We start from the raw sequence: 21791 nt of genomic DNA, 5'->3' as shown, positions 1-21791 counted from the left end.
TAATTTATAATTTTTTCTCTCAAGGATTTATATTAAAATAACAATGTTGTCGTGTCATTTCGATTTTAATAAAAGTTAGTAAGGACATATTTGCTCCTCATTTCAAGTAGTTAGGCTCTCTTCTGAACCCCATCGTTTGGTTAAGACCGTGACCGAATTTATTCCCCCAACGACCCATGATTTAAGAGTTCTATATTGTTCTACTGTAGCAGCCGTGGCCGACCAACGATGGAATTAATTGAAATTTTCAAAAAAAAAAAAAATACGTGTTTCTTTATTTTCAAGGGAGATCCCATATACAAATTTTCAGTTCTGTAATATCTTCAGTTTCTGAGATATATGTATCCTCATTAAAGGCCTTCAACCCATTATTCACCCTTTTACACCCCTCCTATTCGGATTTACAGAAAACAAAATATACGTGTTCCTTTATTTTTTAAAGGGGATTCTAAATATCAATTTTTACATGTGCAAACTTTTAAAGTTTTGAAATATAGATACACTCATTTTAAAACTTCACCCCCCTTTTTCCCCTCCCATTAATTGGATTTTCCAAAAACAAAAAATTACGTGTTTCTTTATTTTTAAAAGGGATCAAAAGTACCAATTTGCAAGACTATAATATCTACAATTTCTGAGATATAAGTACCGGTATCCTGATTAAAGGCATTCAACCCTTTTTTCACCCTTTTAAAGCCGTCCTATTGGGATTTTCTGAAAACAAAGAAATACGTGTTTCTTTATTTTTAACGATGATTCTAAATACCAATTTTTACATCTGTAAACTTTCAAAGCTTTGAGATATGTATATACTCATTTGAAAAATTCACCCCCTTTTCACCCCCCCCCCCGATTAATTGGATTTTTCAAAAACAAAAAATACGTGTTTCTTTATTTTTAAAGGAGATCCAAAACGCCAATTTTCAGGTTTATAATATTTTCAGTTTCTGAGATATAAGTATCCTCATTAAATGTATTCAAACTCTTTTTCACCCCTTTCCACCCCTCCTATTGGGATTTTCCGAAAACAAAAAACACGTGTTTGTTTATTCTTAATGAAGATTCTAAATACCAAATTTTACATCTGTAAACATTCAAAGCTTTGAGATATGGAAACACTCATTTTAAAAATTCACCTCCCTTTTCCCCCTCCCATTAATTGGATTTTCCAAAAACAAAAAAATACTTGTTCCTTTATTTTTAAAAGAGATCAAAAGTACCAATTTTCAGGTCTGCAATATCTAGAGTTTCAGAGATATAAGTACCGGTATCCTGATTAAAGGCATTCAACCACTTTTCCACACTTTTTCACCCTTTTTCACCCGTCCTATTGGTATTTTATGAAAACCAAAAAATACGTGTTTCCTTATTTTCAAAGAAGACACTAAATAACAATTTTTACATTTGTAAACTTTTAAAGTTTTGAGATATAGATACACTCATTTTAAAATTTCACCCCCCTTTTCACCCCCTTAGCAACGGAATATCCAAATATCCTCTCTTAGCGAGCACCTACATCTTAATATGAATGTATCCCCAAAATTTAATTTCATTATGTCCAGTAGTTTTGGCTCGGCGATGATGAATCAGTCAGTCAGTCAGTCAGTCAGTCAGTCAGTCAGTCAGTCAGTCAGTCAGGACAAGCTATTTTATATATAGACTAGCGAATGTACCCGTGCTTCGCTACGGTATTCTACATTGTATTCGAATATCGAAGTAAATAGTGTGCATGTAGTAAATAAGATTGTTTTAAAATTGCATGTCTCTTAGCGTTATCCGAGAAAGAGCATGGGGAGGTCCCCGTACGTTGTTTCCAATGTAAAGTGTTTGTTATGGATTTGTGATATAACGGCAGGCTCACTTGCCTACTGCCATTCACAATCGAGTTGGGAAGTTTACATTATAATTGCAGGCCCCATTGCCTACTATGCGCACAGAATCGATTTGGGGAGTTTTCGTTAAAATGGCTGCCCCCCTTTCCTACTTCCAGACAGATTACAGTTTTTATTATAATGGCAGGCAATTACCCTACTATCACTCGAAACTGAGTTGTGCAGTTATCATTATAATGCCAGGCCCATTTTCCTACTTCCAGCCAGCTTACTGCCAGTCACACCAAGTTGGTGAGTTTCCTTCAAAATAGCAGGCCACCATGCCTAATGCCAGTCACATTTTACATGAGGACATTTCTTTATAATGGCGGGCACCCTTGCCTACTGCCAAACACAATCGGGTAGGGGAGTTTTAAACAAAATTGCATGCTCACTTGCCTTCTGCAAGTCAAATCGAGAAGTGAACTATTCATTACAATTGTAGACCTTCCTTACTAATGACAGTTACACAGGAGTTGGAGAAGGAACCCTTTCATACTGCCAGTCAAAGTATGACACACAAAGTCGGTGTGGGGAGTACTGATTACAATAGCAGACCAACCCTTTCTCGATCACTACAAATCGACATACGAAAGTATATGCGTGTTTACAATATTGAAGACCTTCATTTACAGATTAACTGCTACTAAACGTACGTCATATCGACAAAGGATTATACCATAAGACACGCCGGATTTAGTGGCCTAAATGGCTGGTCCTATGATATGTCATCTATTCTTGGGTCAGATTGAGTTAGAAACGTGGAACAGGGTAACGTTCTTGTAAGATTATCTCACATTACATTACTTTTCGGATAACTATGTGACAGCTACATACATAGCATTTGGCTCATATATGGCTACTGGGTGGGCCAATTTTCGTGAAGAGTTTGATGATTCTGTATTTCATATAAGTAATCGAAAGTATGAATTATGCATGTGAAAATTCCAAATTGACTTAACATCCATTAATAGAGAAAAATCAAACGTAAAAGGGATACAGATACGGCAAAAAGTCATAAGACCAAGGTTGTAGATCATTCCAAATTGAACGGAGATCGTGCAATCTGTTATGTGATAGGAATTTCCGAAGGTCTGCACCATCATTAAAATTGCCTGCATATTTCGATATTCTTCGGGGATAAAAAGTGAAAAATGTAATGATCTTGGATGTTTTCCGTTCGTTACAGGATGAAACGTATAATTTTGGCAGTTTCAATTATCTTCTTTTTCTTCTGGCAGATTATGCCGAAATCTGGATTTTGGGCGAGGCGGGTAAAAATTAGGACTTTCAGGAAACTAAACGAAAAATTATGCAGATGGTCATTATTACCCCTTAAACGGAAAGCTGTACGAAAATTTCGCCAAAATAGTCAGTGTAGAGGCACACAGTCGTTACGATTTGATTTATATAGATAAGGAATCTGCTCCATGTAAAACACCTTTTTGGCTATGTCCGCTGGACTTAACCTGCAAAACTGACCATTCATGATATCTCCCTTATTAATCCTCCTGACGAAAAAATGCACATGAAAAAAAGGTTTAGAGGTAGAATTCCATCACGTTTGGTCGATTTCCAGTCAGGTTGGTCTTGTTCTGTATATATTGTGGAAGAGTAAAATCACCATTTCGGTTCCCTATAAACCGCCAGTCCATTCCGGAACATGAAATGTTATTTACGTTTAAAACCTACCTTTGGACAGGTGGATGCTAAATATGAATTTTGGTTCGAATGTCTTCAGTAGTTTTCAAGTTGTAAGGAATACGCTTTACACGCACCCGCTCGTGAGTTAAGTCCGTTGGGACTTGTACAAAAAACGGTCCGTTAATGATATCTCCCTTATCAATCCTCGTATCGAAATGATGTACATGAGAAAAAAGGTTTGGAAAAAAATTTCTACCAAGGCAGGTAGATTTAAATTAACGTTGGTTGTGTATATTTTGTGGAAGTGCAAAATCACTGTTTCGGTTTCGTATAGACCCCCAGTCAGTTCAGGGATTTAGAAACAATATTTGCCCTAAAACCTATCAAGGACAGGTGTATTCTAAATATGAGTATTGGTGGGAATACATCCAGTAGTTTGTAGCACTCGCGTACATACGGCGTAATTAAGGAAGAAAATCATACATTTAAGAGAGTTGAAAGTAATAGAAAATGGATTATAACTGAGGACAGCCGGATAACGACAAATATGTAAATACCTAGTTAATGTATTGGAAAATCAAATGACCCTCAATAAATTATGCTAGTGTGAGTTATGGATATAATAAAGCGGTAACAGAGGAGAAATTTAGGTCCAGTGATTACCAGGTAAACAAAAAATAAGAAGATGACTAATGGTGTTATTACTTAATCTATTCGAATGCGGTTATAACATCCAACGATATTCCGCCAATATCCCGCAGATAGGCCGATTGACGCCTCTCTTGCCTTCTACCTAAGGAACAACCACGAATTTAAAAGCATGATGAGGAAAATGGCAAAACGTTACTTCCCTGCTGGCATGCAGACAGAGACGTTGCCATGGTAACCTGTAGGTTCGTTGTCGGTCTGTCGGTCACTCAATGCAGAGCATGGTACCAGCAGAAAATTGTAAATTTCTCCGTCATGTAAAGAGTAAGGTAAATTATGAACATAACGAAAGTTGTCTATAATGAAGAGACGTTTCACGTACGGTAAACGAAGCTTACAGAAAATCAATAGTATAAGAGAAAATGGAGGAAAACCATTCGGGTTTTCCTATAAACCCCCCGTCTATTGAAAGATTTTAAAATGATATGCATATTGAAACCTTCCACGGGATGAATACACTCTAAATATGAAGTTTAGTTGAGATCTATCGAGCCGTTTCGACGTGATGGTGGAAAAACCATTCTGGTTTTCCTATAAACCCCCGGCTATTCAAAGATTTTAAAATGATATGCATATCGAAACCTTCCCCGGGATGACTATACTCTAAATATGAAATTTGGTTGAGATCTATCCCGCCGTATCTACGTGATGGTCGAAAAACCATTCTGGTTTTCCTATAAACCCCCCGTGTATTCAAAGATTTTGAAACTTTCCCCGCGATGAGTATACTCTAAATATGAAATTTGGTTGAGATCTATCCAGCCGTTTCGACGTGATGGTGGAAAAACCATTCTATTTTTCCTATAAACCCCCCGTGTATTCAAAGATTTTAAAATGATATGTATATCGAAACCTTGCCCGGGATGAGTATACTCTAAATATGAAATTTGTTTGAGATCTATCCAGCCCCTTTCGACGTGATGGTGGAAAAACCATTGTGGTTTTCCTATAAACCCCCGTCTATTCAAAGATTTTAAAATGATATGCATATCGAAACTTTCCCAGGGATGAGTATACTCTAAATATGAAATTTGGTTGAGATCTATCCAGCCGTTTCGACGTGATGGTGGAAAAACCATTCTGGTTTTCCTATAAACCCCCCGTGTATTCAATGATTTTAAAATGATATGCATATCGAAACCTTCCCCGGGATGAGTATACTCTAAATATGAAATTTGTTTGAGATCTATCCAGCCGTTTCGACGCGATGGTGGAAAAACCATTCTGGTTTTCCTATAAACGCCCCGTGTATTCAAAGATTTTAAAATGATATGCATATCGAAACCTTCCGCGGGAGGAGTATACTCTAAATATGAAATTTGGTTGAGATCTATCCGGCCGTTTCGAAGTGATGGTGGAAAAACCATTGTGGTATTCCTATAAACCCCCGTCTATTCAAAGATTTTAAAATGATATGCATATCGAAACCTTCCCCGGGAGGAGTATACTCTAAATATGAAGTTTAGTTGAGATCTATCGAGCCGTTTCGACGTGATGGTGGAAGAACCATTCTGGTTTTCCTAGAAACCCCCGTCTATTCAAAGATTTTAAAATGTTATGCATATCGAAACCTTCCCCGGGATGAGTATACTCTAAATATGAAATTTGGTTGAGATCTATCCAGCCGTTTCGACGTGATGGGGGAAAAACAATTCTGGTTTTCCTATAAACCCCCGTGTATTCAAAGATTTTAAAATGATATGCATATCGAAACCTTCCACGGGAGGAGTATACTCTAAATATGAAGTTTACTTGAGATCTATAGAGCCGTTTCGACGTGATGGTGGAAAAACCATTCTGGTTTTCCTATGAACCCCCGTATATTCAAATATTTTAAAATGATATGCATATCGAAACCTTCCCTGGGAGGAGTATACTCTAAATATGAAGTTTGGTTGAGATCTATCCAGCTGTTTCGACGTGATGGTGGAAAAACCATTCTGGTTTTCCTATAAACCCCCGTCTATTCAAATATTTTAAAATGATATGCATATCGAAACCTCCCCCGGGAGGAGTATACTCTAAATATGAAGTTTGGTTGAGATCTATCCAGCCGTTTCGACGTGATGGTGGAAAAACCATTCTGGTTTTCCTATAAACCCCCGTGTATTCAAAGATTTTAAAATGATATGCATATCGAAACCTTCCCCGGGATGAGTATACTCTAAATTTGAAATTTGTTTGAGATCTATCCAGCCGTTTCGACGTGATGGTGGAAAAACCATTCTGGTTTTCCTATAAACCCCCCGTGTATTCAAAGATTTTAAAATGATATACATATCGAAACCTTCCCCGGGAAGAGTATACTCTAAATATGAAGTTTGGTTGAGATCTATCCAGCCGTTTCGACGTGATCGTGGAAAAACCATACTGGTTTCCGTATAAACCCCCCGTATATTCAAAGATTTTAAAATGATATGCATATTGAAACCTTCCCCGGGATGAGTATACTCTAAATATGAAATTTGGTTGAGATGTATCCAGCCGTTTCGACGTGATGGTGGAAAAACCATTCTGGTTTTCCTATAAACCCCCCGTGTATTCAAAGATTTTAAAATGATATGCATATCGAAACCTTCCCCGGGATGAGTATACTCTAAATATGAAGTTTGGTTGAGATCTATCCAGCCGTTTCGACGTGATGGTGGAAAAACCATTCTGGTTTTCCTATAAACACCCCGTGTATTCAAGGATTCTAAAATGACATGCATATCGAAACCTTCCCCGGGATGAGTATACTGTATATATGAAATTTGGTTGAGATCTATCGAGCCGTTTCGACGTGATGGTGGAAAAATCATTCTGGTTTTCCTATAAACCCCCCGTGTATTCAAAGATTTTAAAATGATATGCATATCGAAACCTTCCCCGGGAGGAGTATACTCTAAATATGATATTTGGTTGAGATCTATCCAGCCGTTTCGACGTGATGGTGGAAAAACCATTTTGGTATTCCTATAAACCCAAAGTGTTTTCAAAGAGTTTAAAATGATATGCACATCAGAACCTTCCCCGGGAGGAGTATACTCTAAATATGAAGTTTGGTTGAGATCTATCCAGCCGTTTCGACGTGATGGTGGAAAAAACATTGTGGTTTTCCTATAAACCCCCGTCTATTCAAAGATTTTAAAATGATATGCATATCGAAACTTTCCCCGGGATGAGTATACTCTAAATATGAAATTTGGTTGAGATCTATCCAGCCGTTTCGACGTGCTGGTGGAAAAATCATTCTGGTTTTCCTATAAACTCCCCGTGTATTCAAAGATTTTAAAATGATATGCATATCGAACCTTCTCCGGGAGGGGTATACTCTAAATACGAAGTTTGGTTGAGATCTATCCAGCCGATTCGACGTGATGGTGGAAAAACCATTCTGGTTTTCCTATAAACCCCCCGTGTATTCAAAGATTTTAAAATGATATGCATATCGAAACCTTCCCCGGGATGAGTATACTCTAAATATGAAGTTTGGTTGAGATCTATCCTGCCGATTCGACGTGATGGTGGAAAAACCATTCTGGTTTTCCTATAAACCCCCCGTGTATTCAAAGATTTTAAAATGATATGCATATCGAAACCTTCCCCGGGATGAGTATACTCTAAATATGAAGTTTGGTTGAGATCTATCCAGCCGTTTCGACGTGATGGTGGAACAGACAAACAGACAAACAGACAAACAGATACAATTTTATTTATATAGACTAGCGAATGTACCCGTGCTTCGCTACGGAATTCTACATTGTATTCGAATATCGAAGTAAATAGTGTGCATGCAGTAAATAAGATTGTTTTAAAATTGCATGTCTCTTAGCGTTATCCGAGAAGGAGCATGGGGAAGTCCCCGTACGTTGTTTCCAATGTAAAGTGTTTGTTATGGATTTGTGATATAACGGCAGGCTCACTTGCCTACTGCCATTCACAATCGAGTTGGGAAGTTTACATTATAATTGCAGGCCCCATTGCCTACTATGCGCACAGAATCGATTTGGGGAGTTTTCGTTAAAATGGCTGCCCCCCTTTCCTACTTCCAGACAGATTACAGTTTTTATTATAATGGCAGGCAATTACCCTACTATCACTCGAAACTGAGTTGTGCAGTTATCATTATAATGCCAGGCCCATTTTCCTACTTCCAGCCAGCTTACTGCCAGTCACACCAAGTTGGTGACTTTCCATCAAAATAGCAGGCCACTATGCCTAATGCCAGTCACATTTTACATGAGGACATTTCTTTATAATGGCGGGCACCCTTGCCTACTGCCAAACACAATCGGGTAGGGGAGTTTTAAAAAAAACTGCATGCTTACTTGCCTTCTGCAAGTCAAATCGAGAAGTGAACTATTCATTACAATTGTAGACCTTCCTTACTAATGACAGTTACACAGGAGTTGGAGAAGGAACCCTTTCATACTGCCAGTCAAAGTATGACACACAAAGTCGGTGTGGGGAGTACTGATTACAATAGCAGACCAACCCTTTCTCGATCACTACAAATCGACATACGAAAGTATATGCGTGTTTACAATATTGAAGACCTTCATTTACAGATTAACTGCTACTAAACGTACGTCATATCGACAAAGGATTATACCATAAGACACGCCGGATTTAGTGGCCTAAATGGCTGGTCCTATGATATGTCATCTATTCTTGGGTCAGATTGAGTTAGAAACGTGGAACAGGGTAACGTTCTTGTAAGATTATCTCACATTACATTACTTTTCGGATAATTATGTGACAGCTACATACATAGCATTTGGCTCATATATGGCTACTGGGTGGGCCAATTTTCGTGAAGAGTTTGATGATTCTGTATTTCATATAAGTAATCGAAGGTATGAATTATGCATGTGAAAATTCCAAATTGACTTAACATCCATTAATAGAGAAAAATCAAACGTAAAAGGGATACAGATACGGCAAAAAGTCATAAGACCAAGGTTGTAGATCATTCCAAATTGAACGGAGATCGTGCAATCTGTTATGTGATAGGAATTTCCGAAGGTCTGCACCATCATTAAAATTGCCTGCATATTTCGATATTCTTCGGGGTTAAAAAGTGAAAAATGTACTGATCTTGGATGTTTTCCGTTCGTTACAGGATAAAACGTATAATTTTGGCAGTTTCAATTATCTTCTTTTTCTTCTGGCAGATTATGCCGAAATCTGGATTTTGAGCGAGGCGGGTAAAAATTGGGACTTTCAGGAAACTAAACGAAAAATTATGCAGATGGTCATTATTACCCCTTAAACGGAAAGCTGTACAAAAATTTCGCCAAAATAGTCAGTGTAGAGGCACACAGTCGTTACGATTTGATTTATATAGATAAGGAATCTGCTCCATGTAAAACACCTTTTTGGCTATGTCCGCTGGACTTAACCTGCAAAACTGACCATTCATGATATCTCCCTTATTAATCCTCCTGACGAAAAAACGCACATGAAAAAAAGGTTTAGAGGTAGAATTCCATCACGTTTGGTCGATTTCCAGTCAGGTTGGTCTTGTTCTGTATATATTGTGGAAGAGTAAAATCACCATTTCGGTTCCCTATAAACCGCCAGTCCATTCCGGAACATGAAATGTTATTTACGTTTAAAACCTACCTTTGGACAGGTGGATGCTAAATATGAATTTTGGTTCGAATGTCTTCAGTAGTTTTCAACTTGTAAGGAATACGCTTTACACGCACCCGCTCGTGAGTTAAGTCCGTTGGGACTTGTACAAAAAAACGGTCCGTTAATGATATCTCCCTTATTAATCCTCGTATCGAAATGATGCACATGAGAAAAAAGGTTTGGAAAAACATTTCTACCAAGGCAGGTAGATTTAAATTAACGTTGGTTGTGTATATTTTGTGGAAGTGCAAAATCACTGTTTCGGTTTCGTATAAACCCCCAGTCAGTTCAGGGATTTAGAAACAATATTTGCCCTAAAACCTATCAAGGACAGGTGTATTCTAAATATGAGTATTGGTGGGAATACATCCAGTAGTTTGTAGCACTCGCGTACATACGGCGTAATTAAGGAAGAAAATAATACAGTTAAGAGAGTTGAAAGTAATAGAAAATGGATTATAACTGAGGACAGCCGGATAACGACAAATATGTAAATGCCTAGTTAATGTATTGGAAAATCAAATGACCCTCAATAAATTATGCTAGTGTGAGTTATGGATATAATAAAGCGGTAACAGAGGAGAAATTTAGGTCCAGTGATTCCTAGGTAAACAAAAAATAAGAAGATGACTAATGGTGTTATTACTTAATCTATTCGAAGGCGGTTATAACATCCAACGATATTCCGCCAATATCCCGCAGATAGGCCGATTGACGCCTCTCTTGCCTTCTACCTAAGGAACAACCACGAATTTAAAAGCATGATGAGGAAAATGGCAAAACGTTACTTCCCTGCTGGCATGCAGTCAGAGACGTTGCCATGGTAACCTGTAGGTTCGTTGTCGGTCTGTCGGTCACTCAATGCAGAGCATGGTACCAGCAGAAAATTGTAAATTTCTCCGTCATGTAAAGAGTAAGGTAAATTATGAACATAACGAAAGTTGTTTATATTAAAGAGACGTTTCACGTACGGTAAACGAAGCTTACAGAAAATCAATAGTATAAGAGAAAATGGAGGAAAACCATTCTGGTTTTCCTATAAACCCCCCGTCTATTGAAAGATTTTAAAATGACATGCATATTGAAACCTTCCACGGGATGAATACACTCTAAATATGAAGTTTAGTTGAGATCTATCGAGCCGTTTCGACGTGATGGTGGGAAAACCATTCTGGTTTTCCTATAAACCCCCGTCTATTCAAAGATTTTAAAATGATATGCATATCGAAACATTCCCCGGGATGAGTATACTCTAAATATGAAATTTGGTTGAGATCTATCCCGCCGTATCTACGTGATGGTCGAAAAACCATTCTGGTTTTCCTATAAACCCCCGTGTATTCAAAGATTTTGAAATGATATGCATATCGAAACCTTCCCCGGGAGGAGTATACTCTAAATATGAAGTTTAGTTGAGACCTATCGAGCCGTTTCGACGTGCTGGTGGAAAAACCATTCTGGTTTTCCTATAAACCCCCGTCTATTCAAAGATTTTAAAATGATATGCATATCGAAACTTTCCCCGGGATGAGTATACTCTAAATATGAAATTTGATTGAGATCTATCCAGCCGTTTCGACGTGATGGTGGAAAAACCATTCTGGTTTTCCTATAAACCCCCGTGTATTCAAAGATTTTAAAATGATATGCATATCGCAACCTTCCCCGGGATGAGTATACTGTATATATGAAATTTGGTTGAGATCTATCGAGCCGTTTCGACGTGATGGTGGAAAAACCATTCTGGTTTTCCTATAAACCCCCCGTGTATTCAAAGATTTTAAAATGATATGCATATCGAAACCTTCCCCGGGAGGAGTATACTCTAAATATGATATTTGGTTGAGATCTATCCAGCCGTTTCGACGTGATGGTGGAAAAACCATTTTGGTATTCCTATAAACCCAACGTGTTTTCAAAGAGTTTAAAATGATATGAACATCAAAACCTTCCCCGGGAGGAGTATACTCTAAATATGAAGTTTGGTTGAGATCTATCCAGCCGTTTCGACGTGATGGTGGAAAAACCATTGTGGTATTCCTATAAACCCCCGTCTATTCAAAGATTTTAAAATGATATGCATATCGAAACTTTCCCCGGGATGAGTATACTCTAAATATGAAATTTGGTTGAGATCTATCCAGCCGTTTCGACGTGCTGGTGGAAAAATCATTCTGGTTTTCCTATAAACTCCCCGTGTATTCAAAGATTTTAAAATGATATGCATATCGAACCTTCCCCGGGAGGGGTATACTCTAAATACGAAGTTTGGTTGAGATCTATCCAGCCGATTCGACGTGATGGTGGAAAAACCATTGTGGTTTTCCTATAAACCCCCCGTGTATTCAAAGATTTTAAAATGATATGCATATCGAACCTTCCCCGGGAGGGGTATACTCTAAATACGAAGTTTGGTTGAGATCTATCCAGCCGATTCGACGTGATGGTGGAAAAACCATTGTGGTTTTCCTATAAACCCCCCGTGTATTCAAAGATTTTAAAATGATATGCATATCGAAACCTTCCCCGGGATGAGTATACTCTAAATATGAAGTTTGGTTGAGATCTATCCAGCCGTTTCGACGTGATGGTGGAAGAACCATTGTGGTTTTCCTATAAACCCCCGTCTATTCAAAGATTTTAAAATGATATGCATATCGAATCCTTCCGCGGGATGAGTATACTCTAAATATGAAATTTGGTTGAGATCTATCCAGCCGTTTCGACGTGCTGGTGGAAAAATCATTCTGGTTTTCCTATAAACCCCCCGTGTATTCAAAGATTTTAAAATGATATGCATATCGAAACCTTCCCCGGGAGGGGTATACTCTAAATACGAAGTTTGGTTGAGATCTATCCAGCCGATTCGACGTGATGGTGGAAAAACCATTCTGGTTTTCCTATAAACCCCCCGTGTATTCAAAGATTTTAAAATGATATGCATATCGAAACCTTCCCCGGGATGAGTATACTCTAAATATGAAGTTTGGTTGAGATCTATCCAGCCGTTTCGACGTGATGGTGGAACAGACAAACAGACAAACAGACAAACAGATACAATTTTATTTATATAGATAATAATAATAATAATAATAATAATAATAATAATAATAATAATAATAATAATAATAATAATAATAATGGCGTATGACCTCCGGAGAGGCCTGGTGCAGCTCTTTTTCCTGTAGACGCCCTGCAGGTGACGTGCATGTTTGTGAGGACGGGGCCTAAGATTTTTAATGTTAATGTTGAAGACATCGCAAACATCCAGTCCCGAGTCAGAAGAATTAGATAATTAAGGTTGAAACCTCTAAACAGTTCGGGAATCGAACCCGGGACCTCTTGGACCGAAGGCCAGCATACTCAACATTTAGGCATGGAGCTGGACAAATTTTTTCTTCATCGCACTCGATAACAAGAGAAAGGCAAGGAACTCGTAGGAGACACAGCAGGCTTCAATACATCGCATTATCAGCCGAAATATCCGAAATATGTGTTGTAATGATTATTATGTCGTATCGTGATTTCAGTAACTACCGTTTAGTACTCCAGAAGTCACTTTTATAATTAGTGCTTTCCAGATTACAAAGAACAAAATTATAGGTGGAGCAAGAAGCGAATCACCTTGAATTTCATGTATTCATTGGCATATACACAGTATTATAAGAAATTAAATTTAAAAATGAGAACTAAGACTTTCTCTCCATGTTGGATACTGTCATATATCTATGTATATTACGTACAGGTTCCTGACAGATTTTAGCTAAGATCCAGTAAGGGTACTTCGATCATACAAAATATCAGATCAACCTTGGAAACCAGGAAGATTACCTCCCAAATACGTATGCAAACAAAAATAAAATTAATAAGTCACAGCTGAAGTTATCAAACCCTACTACTTGGAGGATGATTCAAGAATCCCTTTCCAATGGTAGGCCTTAACTCACCTACTTCTGAAAATGCGTTTTTTCTTTAGGGTAAGTAGACTGGTAACTGTGCAAATAAAGATAATGGAAATATATAATAAAATATCTTGATGAAAGGAACGATACTGCACTAGGATATCATGTGACTGGATAATAACATAAAAAGATTCGACAGTGGATGTAATGAAAGGGATGGAGGGATATTAAATAGGAAATCTCCTTTGGAAAATATCCGTAGATGATATTAAAGGTGCTGATCTCTTTTATAACGATAATAGAATAAGCTCAACACACGTACCGTAATTATTGAATACGTAAGTTACAGCTTGCAAATCGTTGAACATGTACCCCATAACATAACATACTGGGACTTCTAACGAACTAAAGCATCTACGCTCCAATCAAGAAACTACAACGAATTTTCCTAAGATACTCCACCTAGGGGCCTTACAAACAGCCATCAAATAACACATACTGTCGGCGTATTTACGGACCGAACGTACTTACGACAGTTCTTTACAAAGTATTTTTTTTTTAATTTGCTTTATGTCGGGTCGTCACAGATAGGTTCCAAGGCGACCATAATATATGAAACGGCTAGGAGTGGGAAGGAAGTGGGCGTGGCCATAATTTAGGTACAGCCCCATTATTTTCTTGGTGATAAAATGGGAAACCACGGAAAACCATCTTCAAGGCTACTAGCAGTGGTGTTTGAAACCACTATATCTGGAATACGAGCTCACAGCTGTGCGTCCTTAACCTCAGGGCTAACTCTTACTCATCAATTTCTGTCCTCGTCCTTCATAGTCTACCAGGCGACTCAACGTCGTTTTCAATAAAGTGCGTATGACAATTCAATATACAAATGCTAGTAATGAATTACACGTACGAAAAAATACACTGACTGACAGAGCAAATGCAACACCAAGAAGGAGTGGTTCGAAAGGGATGAAAGTTGGGGAAAAAACAGAGACGGCACGGACGAATAATTGATGTTTATTTCAAACCGATATGCAGGTTACACAATGCACACGGCATCGACTCAGTAGGATGTAGGACCACCGCGAGCGGAGATGCACGCAGAAACACGTCGAGGTACAGAGTCAATAAGAGTGCGGATGGTGTCCTGAGGGATGGTTCTCCATTCTCTGTCAACCATTTGCCACAGCCGGTCGTCCGTACGAGGCTGGGGCAGAGTTTTGCAAACGGCCTCCAATGAGATCCCACACGTGTTCGATTGGTGAGACATCCGGAGAGTACGCTGGCCACGGAAGCATCTGTACACCTCGTAGAGCCTGTTGGGAGATGCGAGCAGTGTGTGGGCGGGCATTATCCTGCTGAAACAGAGCATTGGGCAGCCCCTGAAGGTACGGGAGTGCCACCGGCCGCAGCACATGCTGCACGTAGCGGTGGGCATTTAACGTGCCTTGAATACGCACTAGAGGTGACGTGGAATCATACGCAATAGCGCCCCAAACCATGATGCCGCGTTGTCTAGCGGTAGGGCGCTCCACAGTTACTGCCGGATTTGACCTTTCTCCACGCCGACGCCACACGCGTCTGCGGTGACTATCACTGACAGAACAGAAGCGTGACTCATCGGAGAACACGACGTTCCGCCATTCCCTCATCCAAGTCGCTCTAGCCCGGCGTCATGCCAAGCGTGCACGTCTATGCTGTGGAGTCAATGGTAGTCTTCTGAGCGGACGCCCGGAGTGCAGGCCTCCTTCAACCAATCGACGGGAAATTGTTCTGGTCGATATTGGTACAGCCAGGGTGTCTTGCACATGCTGAAGAATGGCGGTTGACGTGGCGTGCGGGGCTGCCACCGCTTGGCGGCGGATGCGCCGATCCTCGCGTGCTGACGTCACTCGGGCTGCGCCTGGACCCCTCGCACGTGCCACATGTCCCTGCGCCAACCATCTTCGCCACAGGCGCTGCACCGTGGACACATCCCTATGGGTATCGGCTGCGATTTGACGAAGTGACCAACCTGCCCTTCTCAGCCCGATCACCATACCCCTCGTAAAGTCGTCTGTCTGCTGGAAATGCCTCCGTTGACGGCGGCCTGGCATTCTTAGCTATACACGTGTCCTGTGGCACACGACAACACGTTCTACAATGACTGTCGGCTGAGAAATCACGGTACGAAGTGGGCCATTCGCCAACGCCGTGTCCCATTTATCGTTCGCTACGTGCGCAGCACAGCGGCGCATTTCACATCATAAGCATACCTCAGTGACGTCAGTCTACCCTGCAATTGGCATAAAGTTCTGACCACTCCTTCTTGGTGTTGCATTTGCTCTGTCAGTCAGTGTACTATTCCAAATAATACATCCACTTACAAAGGCATGGTAACCATAAAGGAGGCATCGCCGGGGCACATAAGTGAGTACAAGCAGAGGACATGTTAGCATAAAAACATAAAAGTATTGTACCAATCTAAACTCTTATTGCAGGGTAACAAACACCTGCAGGATGCACATAGTGGCATACAGACGTCGGATATTCTCCTTAGGAAGATCATGCCAAAGCTGGCTTAGGTGATCCTCCTAATTTACTACAGTTGCCGCTGGCCGAATTTGCCCTCTAACCTTATCTCAAATTTTCTCAACGGAAGAGGGATCTGGAGACCTAGCTGGCAAAGGAAGCATGTTGACATGTCGAATTATGGGCACAGATATTATCCTGAATGAAAAATGGAAATAGAATGAGAAGCACATATAGTCCCAGAATTTCCTACACATACCGTCGCGTCCTCAGGCTTTCCTCATTCGCCATCAGTAGGGAGCGGGTGTCATAGAAAAGCACCCCACACAATGATGCCTCTCGACGAAGTGGTGTGCCCCTCTAAATTGAAGTTTGGACCACTTCACTTGCCAGATTGTCTCCAGACACGAATCTCTGTATGCAGATAGAACCTTGTTTCATCGCTGAACACCACTCATCCCTAATCCATCAGCTGCCATAGTGCCCGTTACTGGCACAAGTTCAAATGTGCTCGGCGATGCTCAGGTCGTAACGTTGCACGTTGCAAGGGATGCCACGACGATAGATCCTACGCTGATAGCCGCCTTGGTATGGTACTAGTTTACACAGGCGTATGCCTAGCTGCCGTGAAATGTCTCTGAATGATACACAGCGACGCCTGTGGATTGCTTACAGCGTGTTGCACGATAACATGATCCTCTCTTCGCCGAATTAGACCCGAGTCTTTTCGACGCGTGTGTACCTTCACTTTCTCAATGCGTCCTACATCAACGCACAGTGTAATTAGAATGATTCATGTGGCTAGTAATGCATAAAAAACTGCAACCTGTCTCTTTTATTTCAATGACGCGGCATCTCTCAATCTCAACTATCGAGTCAAAGTCTGGTCGAATATGCTGTCGAGCCATTCTGCGTGTTCACTCAACTTAGCCCACACTGCTCGGAAACTGTGTTACTATGGCCTTATTCGATGTTTTCCATCTATGAATGACGGAAGAAAATGTACGTGCTCCTAGTGGAAATTCCGTGGAAGCAATCTGCATTTAAGGCAAAGGGTACTGTGTGGCATCCTTCGTTTAACTCAGCCATTGTCGCATGGTGCGCAATTTTCTTTTAAAATGAGTACAAGTATGATACATGTTGATGGCAGATATGGAATATCATGTCATTATACCACATCAATCGTCTTGATAAAGAATAATGCAATGTTTGCAGCATGGGCAACCTGTGCAGTACATAATACACACAGAACAGAAACATGGCTCAACCTAGACGATGAACGCAATAATGATAATAATTTAAAAGGCCGTGGAGGCTTTAATTCTTAATACTGTCCCCTTCTCCGGGGTCGCTCAGTCGGCAAAACGAGAGTCCCAAAAGGGTGGACCGTTCGCAGGGCCGATTTTGCTATTAAGGGACAATTTCACAGAGTTTATATTTTCAGGACCCTTGGTGACTGGATAGGTGACACAATATAAATGAAAATCAGGGCAAATAACAACAACGTTTATTAAAACATAACGGAAACTCAGTCTGGACAAATGCATGAAAAGGAAAAAAAAAATTTTAAATACAATGTGACTTTGCAACAAAAGAAATATCTCAATCTTTAATGGCTTGTGAATAAATGAACACGACTATAAGTCCTCGCATGCTTCTGGAGTTAGATTCCATTGCTTCTTCAATGAAACTCCACCCAGTATTTTACTCTGCAACATCGAATGAACCACAAAATTAGCAAAGCTGTCATTTCCCATTATAACTCATGTTTAGTCATTTACAGGTAAAATAATTTTATACATTTTGAAGAAAAATTACTATTAGCTCAGCATTTACTTGTTCGAGGAAATCTCTTGAAAATTCATTCACTCTACCTGTGAAAATCCTCTAACTCATCTTGTCATCATAAAATTCCTTTACAATTTCATTTTAGTGTTGGGAAAATATTTTTTTACAATTTCTTTGGCATAACTCCCTCTCTCTCGTAGACTACGCTTGACTGTATTCTTTCCTTACTCTATTTAACTTTTCTAAATTACCTAGCATTTCATGGATGGATAGAGCATCATGAGATCCTACACGGAATCAACAACAACAACAATGCTTCACAGTCACCAAAAAAAAAATATACCAGATAAGTTTCCTTGGAATGATATAAGTAAATGACATCAAACAACCCAATTCTACCAACTGGTTAAGTAAATTTTTATCACACAATGAATCTGTAATATTTATTATTATTATTATTATCCAGTCATTTATCTCGTCTTCCTCTTGAGTTTTATTGAAGATCCTTACAATCATCTGACCAGAATAAAAACTCGCTCATGACTGTAGTTATGATGATACAGAAAGCCAAATTTCTCTCTCGAATAATAACTATCACCATCATCAGTGATAAGAGCTCACGAGCCTCGAAACATCTAATAACGATTAAGTCATGTATTATTCATTTCAGTTGTTGAGCCAGAAATAGACCTATTATTAGTAACTAAATTCGTACATCCTCATAAATCATTATCGCCATAATCATTCATTACAATCACTGTGACTCATAATACCTTTTAGGCCCGACATGCACCCTAGTAGTCCCATGTCGTCCATTAATGGCGAATTCCATTATCACAATGACCATACAAGTTTAATCTCAACAACTTTACATTATCCGACCTTTACTATTATTAGCATTATCATTATTATTATCCTATAATGGCTCCTGGATCGTTCTCTCGAAGAATATTTCTTACATTCGTCGTTCACTTTCCCTTCTACCATCAATCACTACACATGACTAACAGGGTTTTAAAACTACGATTTAATTATAGTGTACTCCTACATCTAATCATATCTTCATTTACTATTTTTATGAGTTTAATTTACTCTTATTATTATTATTATTATCATGATTGTTAGTAGGCCTTACTCCCTTAAAGTCACTTTCGAAGATCATAATCACTCACTCTTGTTGACTCAAGAACAACTGGGATTATTCATCATCACGTCCAAAATACAACTATCATTATTCCAAGTAAATGCAAAGATAGAACAATATTGAAATCACAAATCAACGAAGTAAGGAATGCTCTCCCATCACCATTACATACAAATTACTAAGGAAACTACTTTACTCTACGTAAGAATACAATCTAGTCATCTACTAAAAGAGAAGAAATTTTACAAGGGTACTCATATTTCCGGTGAGAATCCTTGGCGTCGGGATGCTGCTGCAGGCGACAACGTCTCTTGCCTCATCTATGGTGGTTTACGGATGTACAAAGTCATCGCGTTGGCGTGCACTCTGGAATTTAGTTCCACATGACTGTAGCTCTATTCAGCGTCTTCCTTTTATTCCAGCAAAGTCCCAGAAAATCTCTCGATTTCCCTCTTGATCGCCGCATCTCGACAACTTGGTTTCCTCGGAGATAGCTGAAACTAAAATATTCTATTAGCACAGGGATCCACACTAGCTATAACTCACTAAGTTATTTTCAACACTTAACTTGGCGCAACGATGTACTTCAGGTCCATTATTACTATAAGCTTCGTCTTCTGAACACATTCATTAAGTTACGATGCGCCTTAGGCTGACAAATAATAGGGCTGACTATTATGATGATTAAATAAAGGTTAGATTTCCTCTCGCCTATCCACTTGAGATCGTGACTTCCTTTCATAATGCCCAATGGAACATTCCTAAAGCTTCTATGGCAAGAATCGGCTTTAATGAGCACGCTGACTGTCTGTGGTTTAACATTTTCCACCCGGGAGAATGCATGACTGTAGTAAGCTCGCTGGATACTGCGTTGAGCTAACAATGAATTACACTGGCCTTCAAATAATGTAATGATCGTGCCCTACAAGGATTACACTAGTATTCACGTCGTCTGAAAATATTCTTCTTTCCCGTAGAGAATACACGGTTCGACTTCTCGTAAGAAAACCACTGTCCGACGTGCTCTTGGAAAACTGTTCTGGCCGTCGTCTCGTGAAATTTTTCCTGAACTGTTCTGTCGTTCATACACAAGAACTTCCTTCGACTTCTCCAGAACAATCCTAATATTTCCAGCACTTTCCTCAATTTCTATTGGCTGGTAATCGACCTGCGCCATAGCTCGTCCTTGACCGCTACGAGTGGATTTTATGAGAACATTTCTCCTCCCCTCTGTCGTCTGCTGGTGTCGTGACGTAACTGCGCTCTGGTCACCCTCGATCAGCTGTTGACCTAGTTTCGGCCGGCTCGCTCTCGCACAACTATGTCACAGCTGGTACACGCGCACTCGTAAGCAATGCTCCGTAATAAATATTCCCAGCTTTCCCAAATTAACTGAGGTACCATTTAGACGGGTACAATACAAAGGGTAAATTAGTGTACGACTGTTGGCACACACGTAACTTCATGTTATCTGTTCCATTGTTGTCGATGTGCTGTACAGGATTTCGTTAAAACTGTATATTTTATGAACAAAGTTTTAAATTTAGATTTCGACGGCTATTTTTAATGCATATTCATGACATTTTGTTTTTCAGGTTTCCTTCTTCTCCACAAGCCCTGAACTGAGCAACAAGCAGCGTTTTGAGTACTTCTCACGCACCATACCATCAGACCACTATCAGGTGAAAGCGATGGTTGAGATTGTGCTGCTCATGGGTTGGAATTATATCAGTATCATCTATGAAGAATCCAATTACGGCATTAAGGTAACAATATTTGTATGCATAGTACCTTGATTCATTGCTTCCACTTCATGTCCAGTATGCCTACATCCTATAATACTGTCGATTGACTTCGCATTCTGATTAGAGATTACCTTTTTAATACAATTTGAATGACTTAGACACTCCATTAAATCTATCTGACAACACCTCTATAGTACACTTTGTAACAAAACTGAAAACTCTAATCAGAATAATTAGAGTGGATAGAGGAATAACACTTTTGTGTCGACCAGGATTTGTTTACATGCCGCCATAGCTGGTAAGGAGAGCTAGAAAAATTGTCATGCAAAAAATTCGTCATATATGTGCTGGGACCGAATCAGCAATCATGAATAAAAGAAGAAATTACCTAGCTCTGTTATATTGCAATATTAATTTCTGGGATGATAAAATTTTATACGACATGTGTTCTCCAATTATTCTTGCGTTTCCGGAATCTTCTTTCTTGTTTGACGACTTGATATTACATGCTACTTTCATGGACAGTACTTTATCTTGGGACTTACGATTCTAATATCCTGAAATAACATCAGTAAAGTCTTTACTGAACGACACTGAATATTATAGTGTACGTAAACTCAAGTTTATATGAGTTCTTGCGATAACCCATCAAAGAAGTGGACGAACTTGTGACTTTATCGATGAATTTGTAAGAATTAAAGAATGTATCGCAGTCTCATCAGCACAGAGGGTTTAACAGCTGCATTTCTTCCAAAGCAGATATTCAGGTTCAAATTCATATTACTCTGTAGGCTTGGAGCATCGTTCCTCTCAGAATACGTACCTTGTCAGCATATTCCTGGGCTTCCTCCTTATT

The 21791-nt window shown here is 39.4% G+C and overlaps 1 protein-coding gene across 1 annotated transcript in view; it reads left to right on the top strand.

Moving 5' to 3' along the window:
* Positions 1-21791, top strand: part of mtt (mangetout) — a 1300850-nt gene that overhangs the window by 545137 nt on the left and 733922 nt on the right. Inside the window, exon 3 of the mRNA XM_067140048.2 lies at positions 20786-20956. Within this exon, the coding sequence (XP_066996149.2) occupies positions 20786-20956 (171 nt within the window). The remainder of the gene's footprint in view (positions 1-20785; positions 20957-21791) is intronic.

The sequence above is a fragment of the Anabrus simplex genome, chromosome 2, assembly GCF_040414725.1.
Source record: "Anabrus simplex isolate iqAnaSimp1 chromosome 2, ASM4041472v1, whole genome shotgun sequence".
In the NCBI taxonomy this organism is placed as follows: Eukaryota; Metazoa; Arthropoda; class Insecta; order Orthoptera; family Tettigoniidae; genus Anabrus; species Anabrus simplex.
This window is presented reverse-complemented; position numbering and strand designations above follow the sequence as displayed.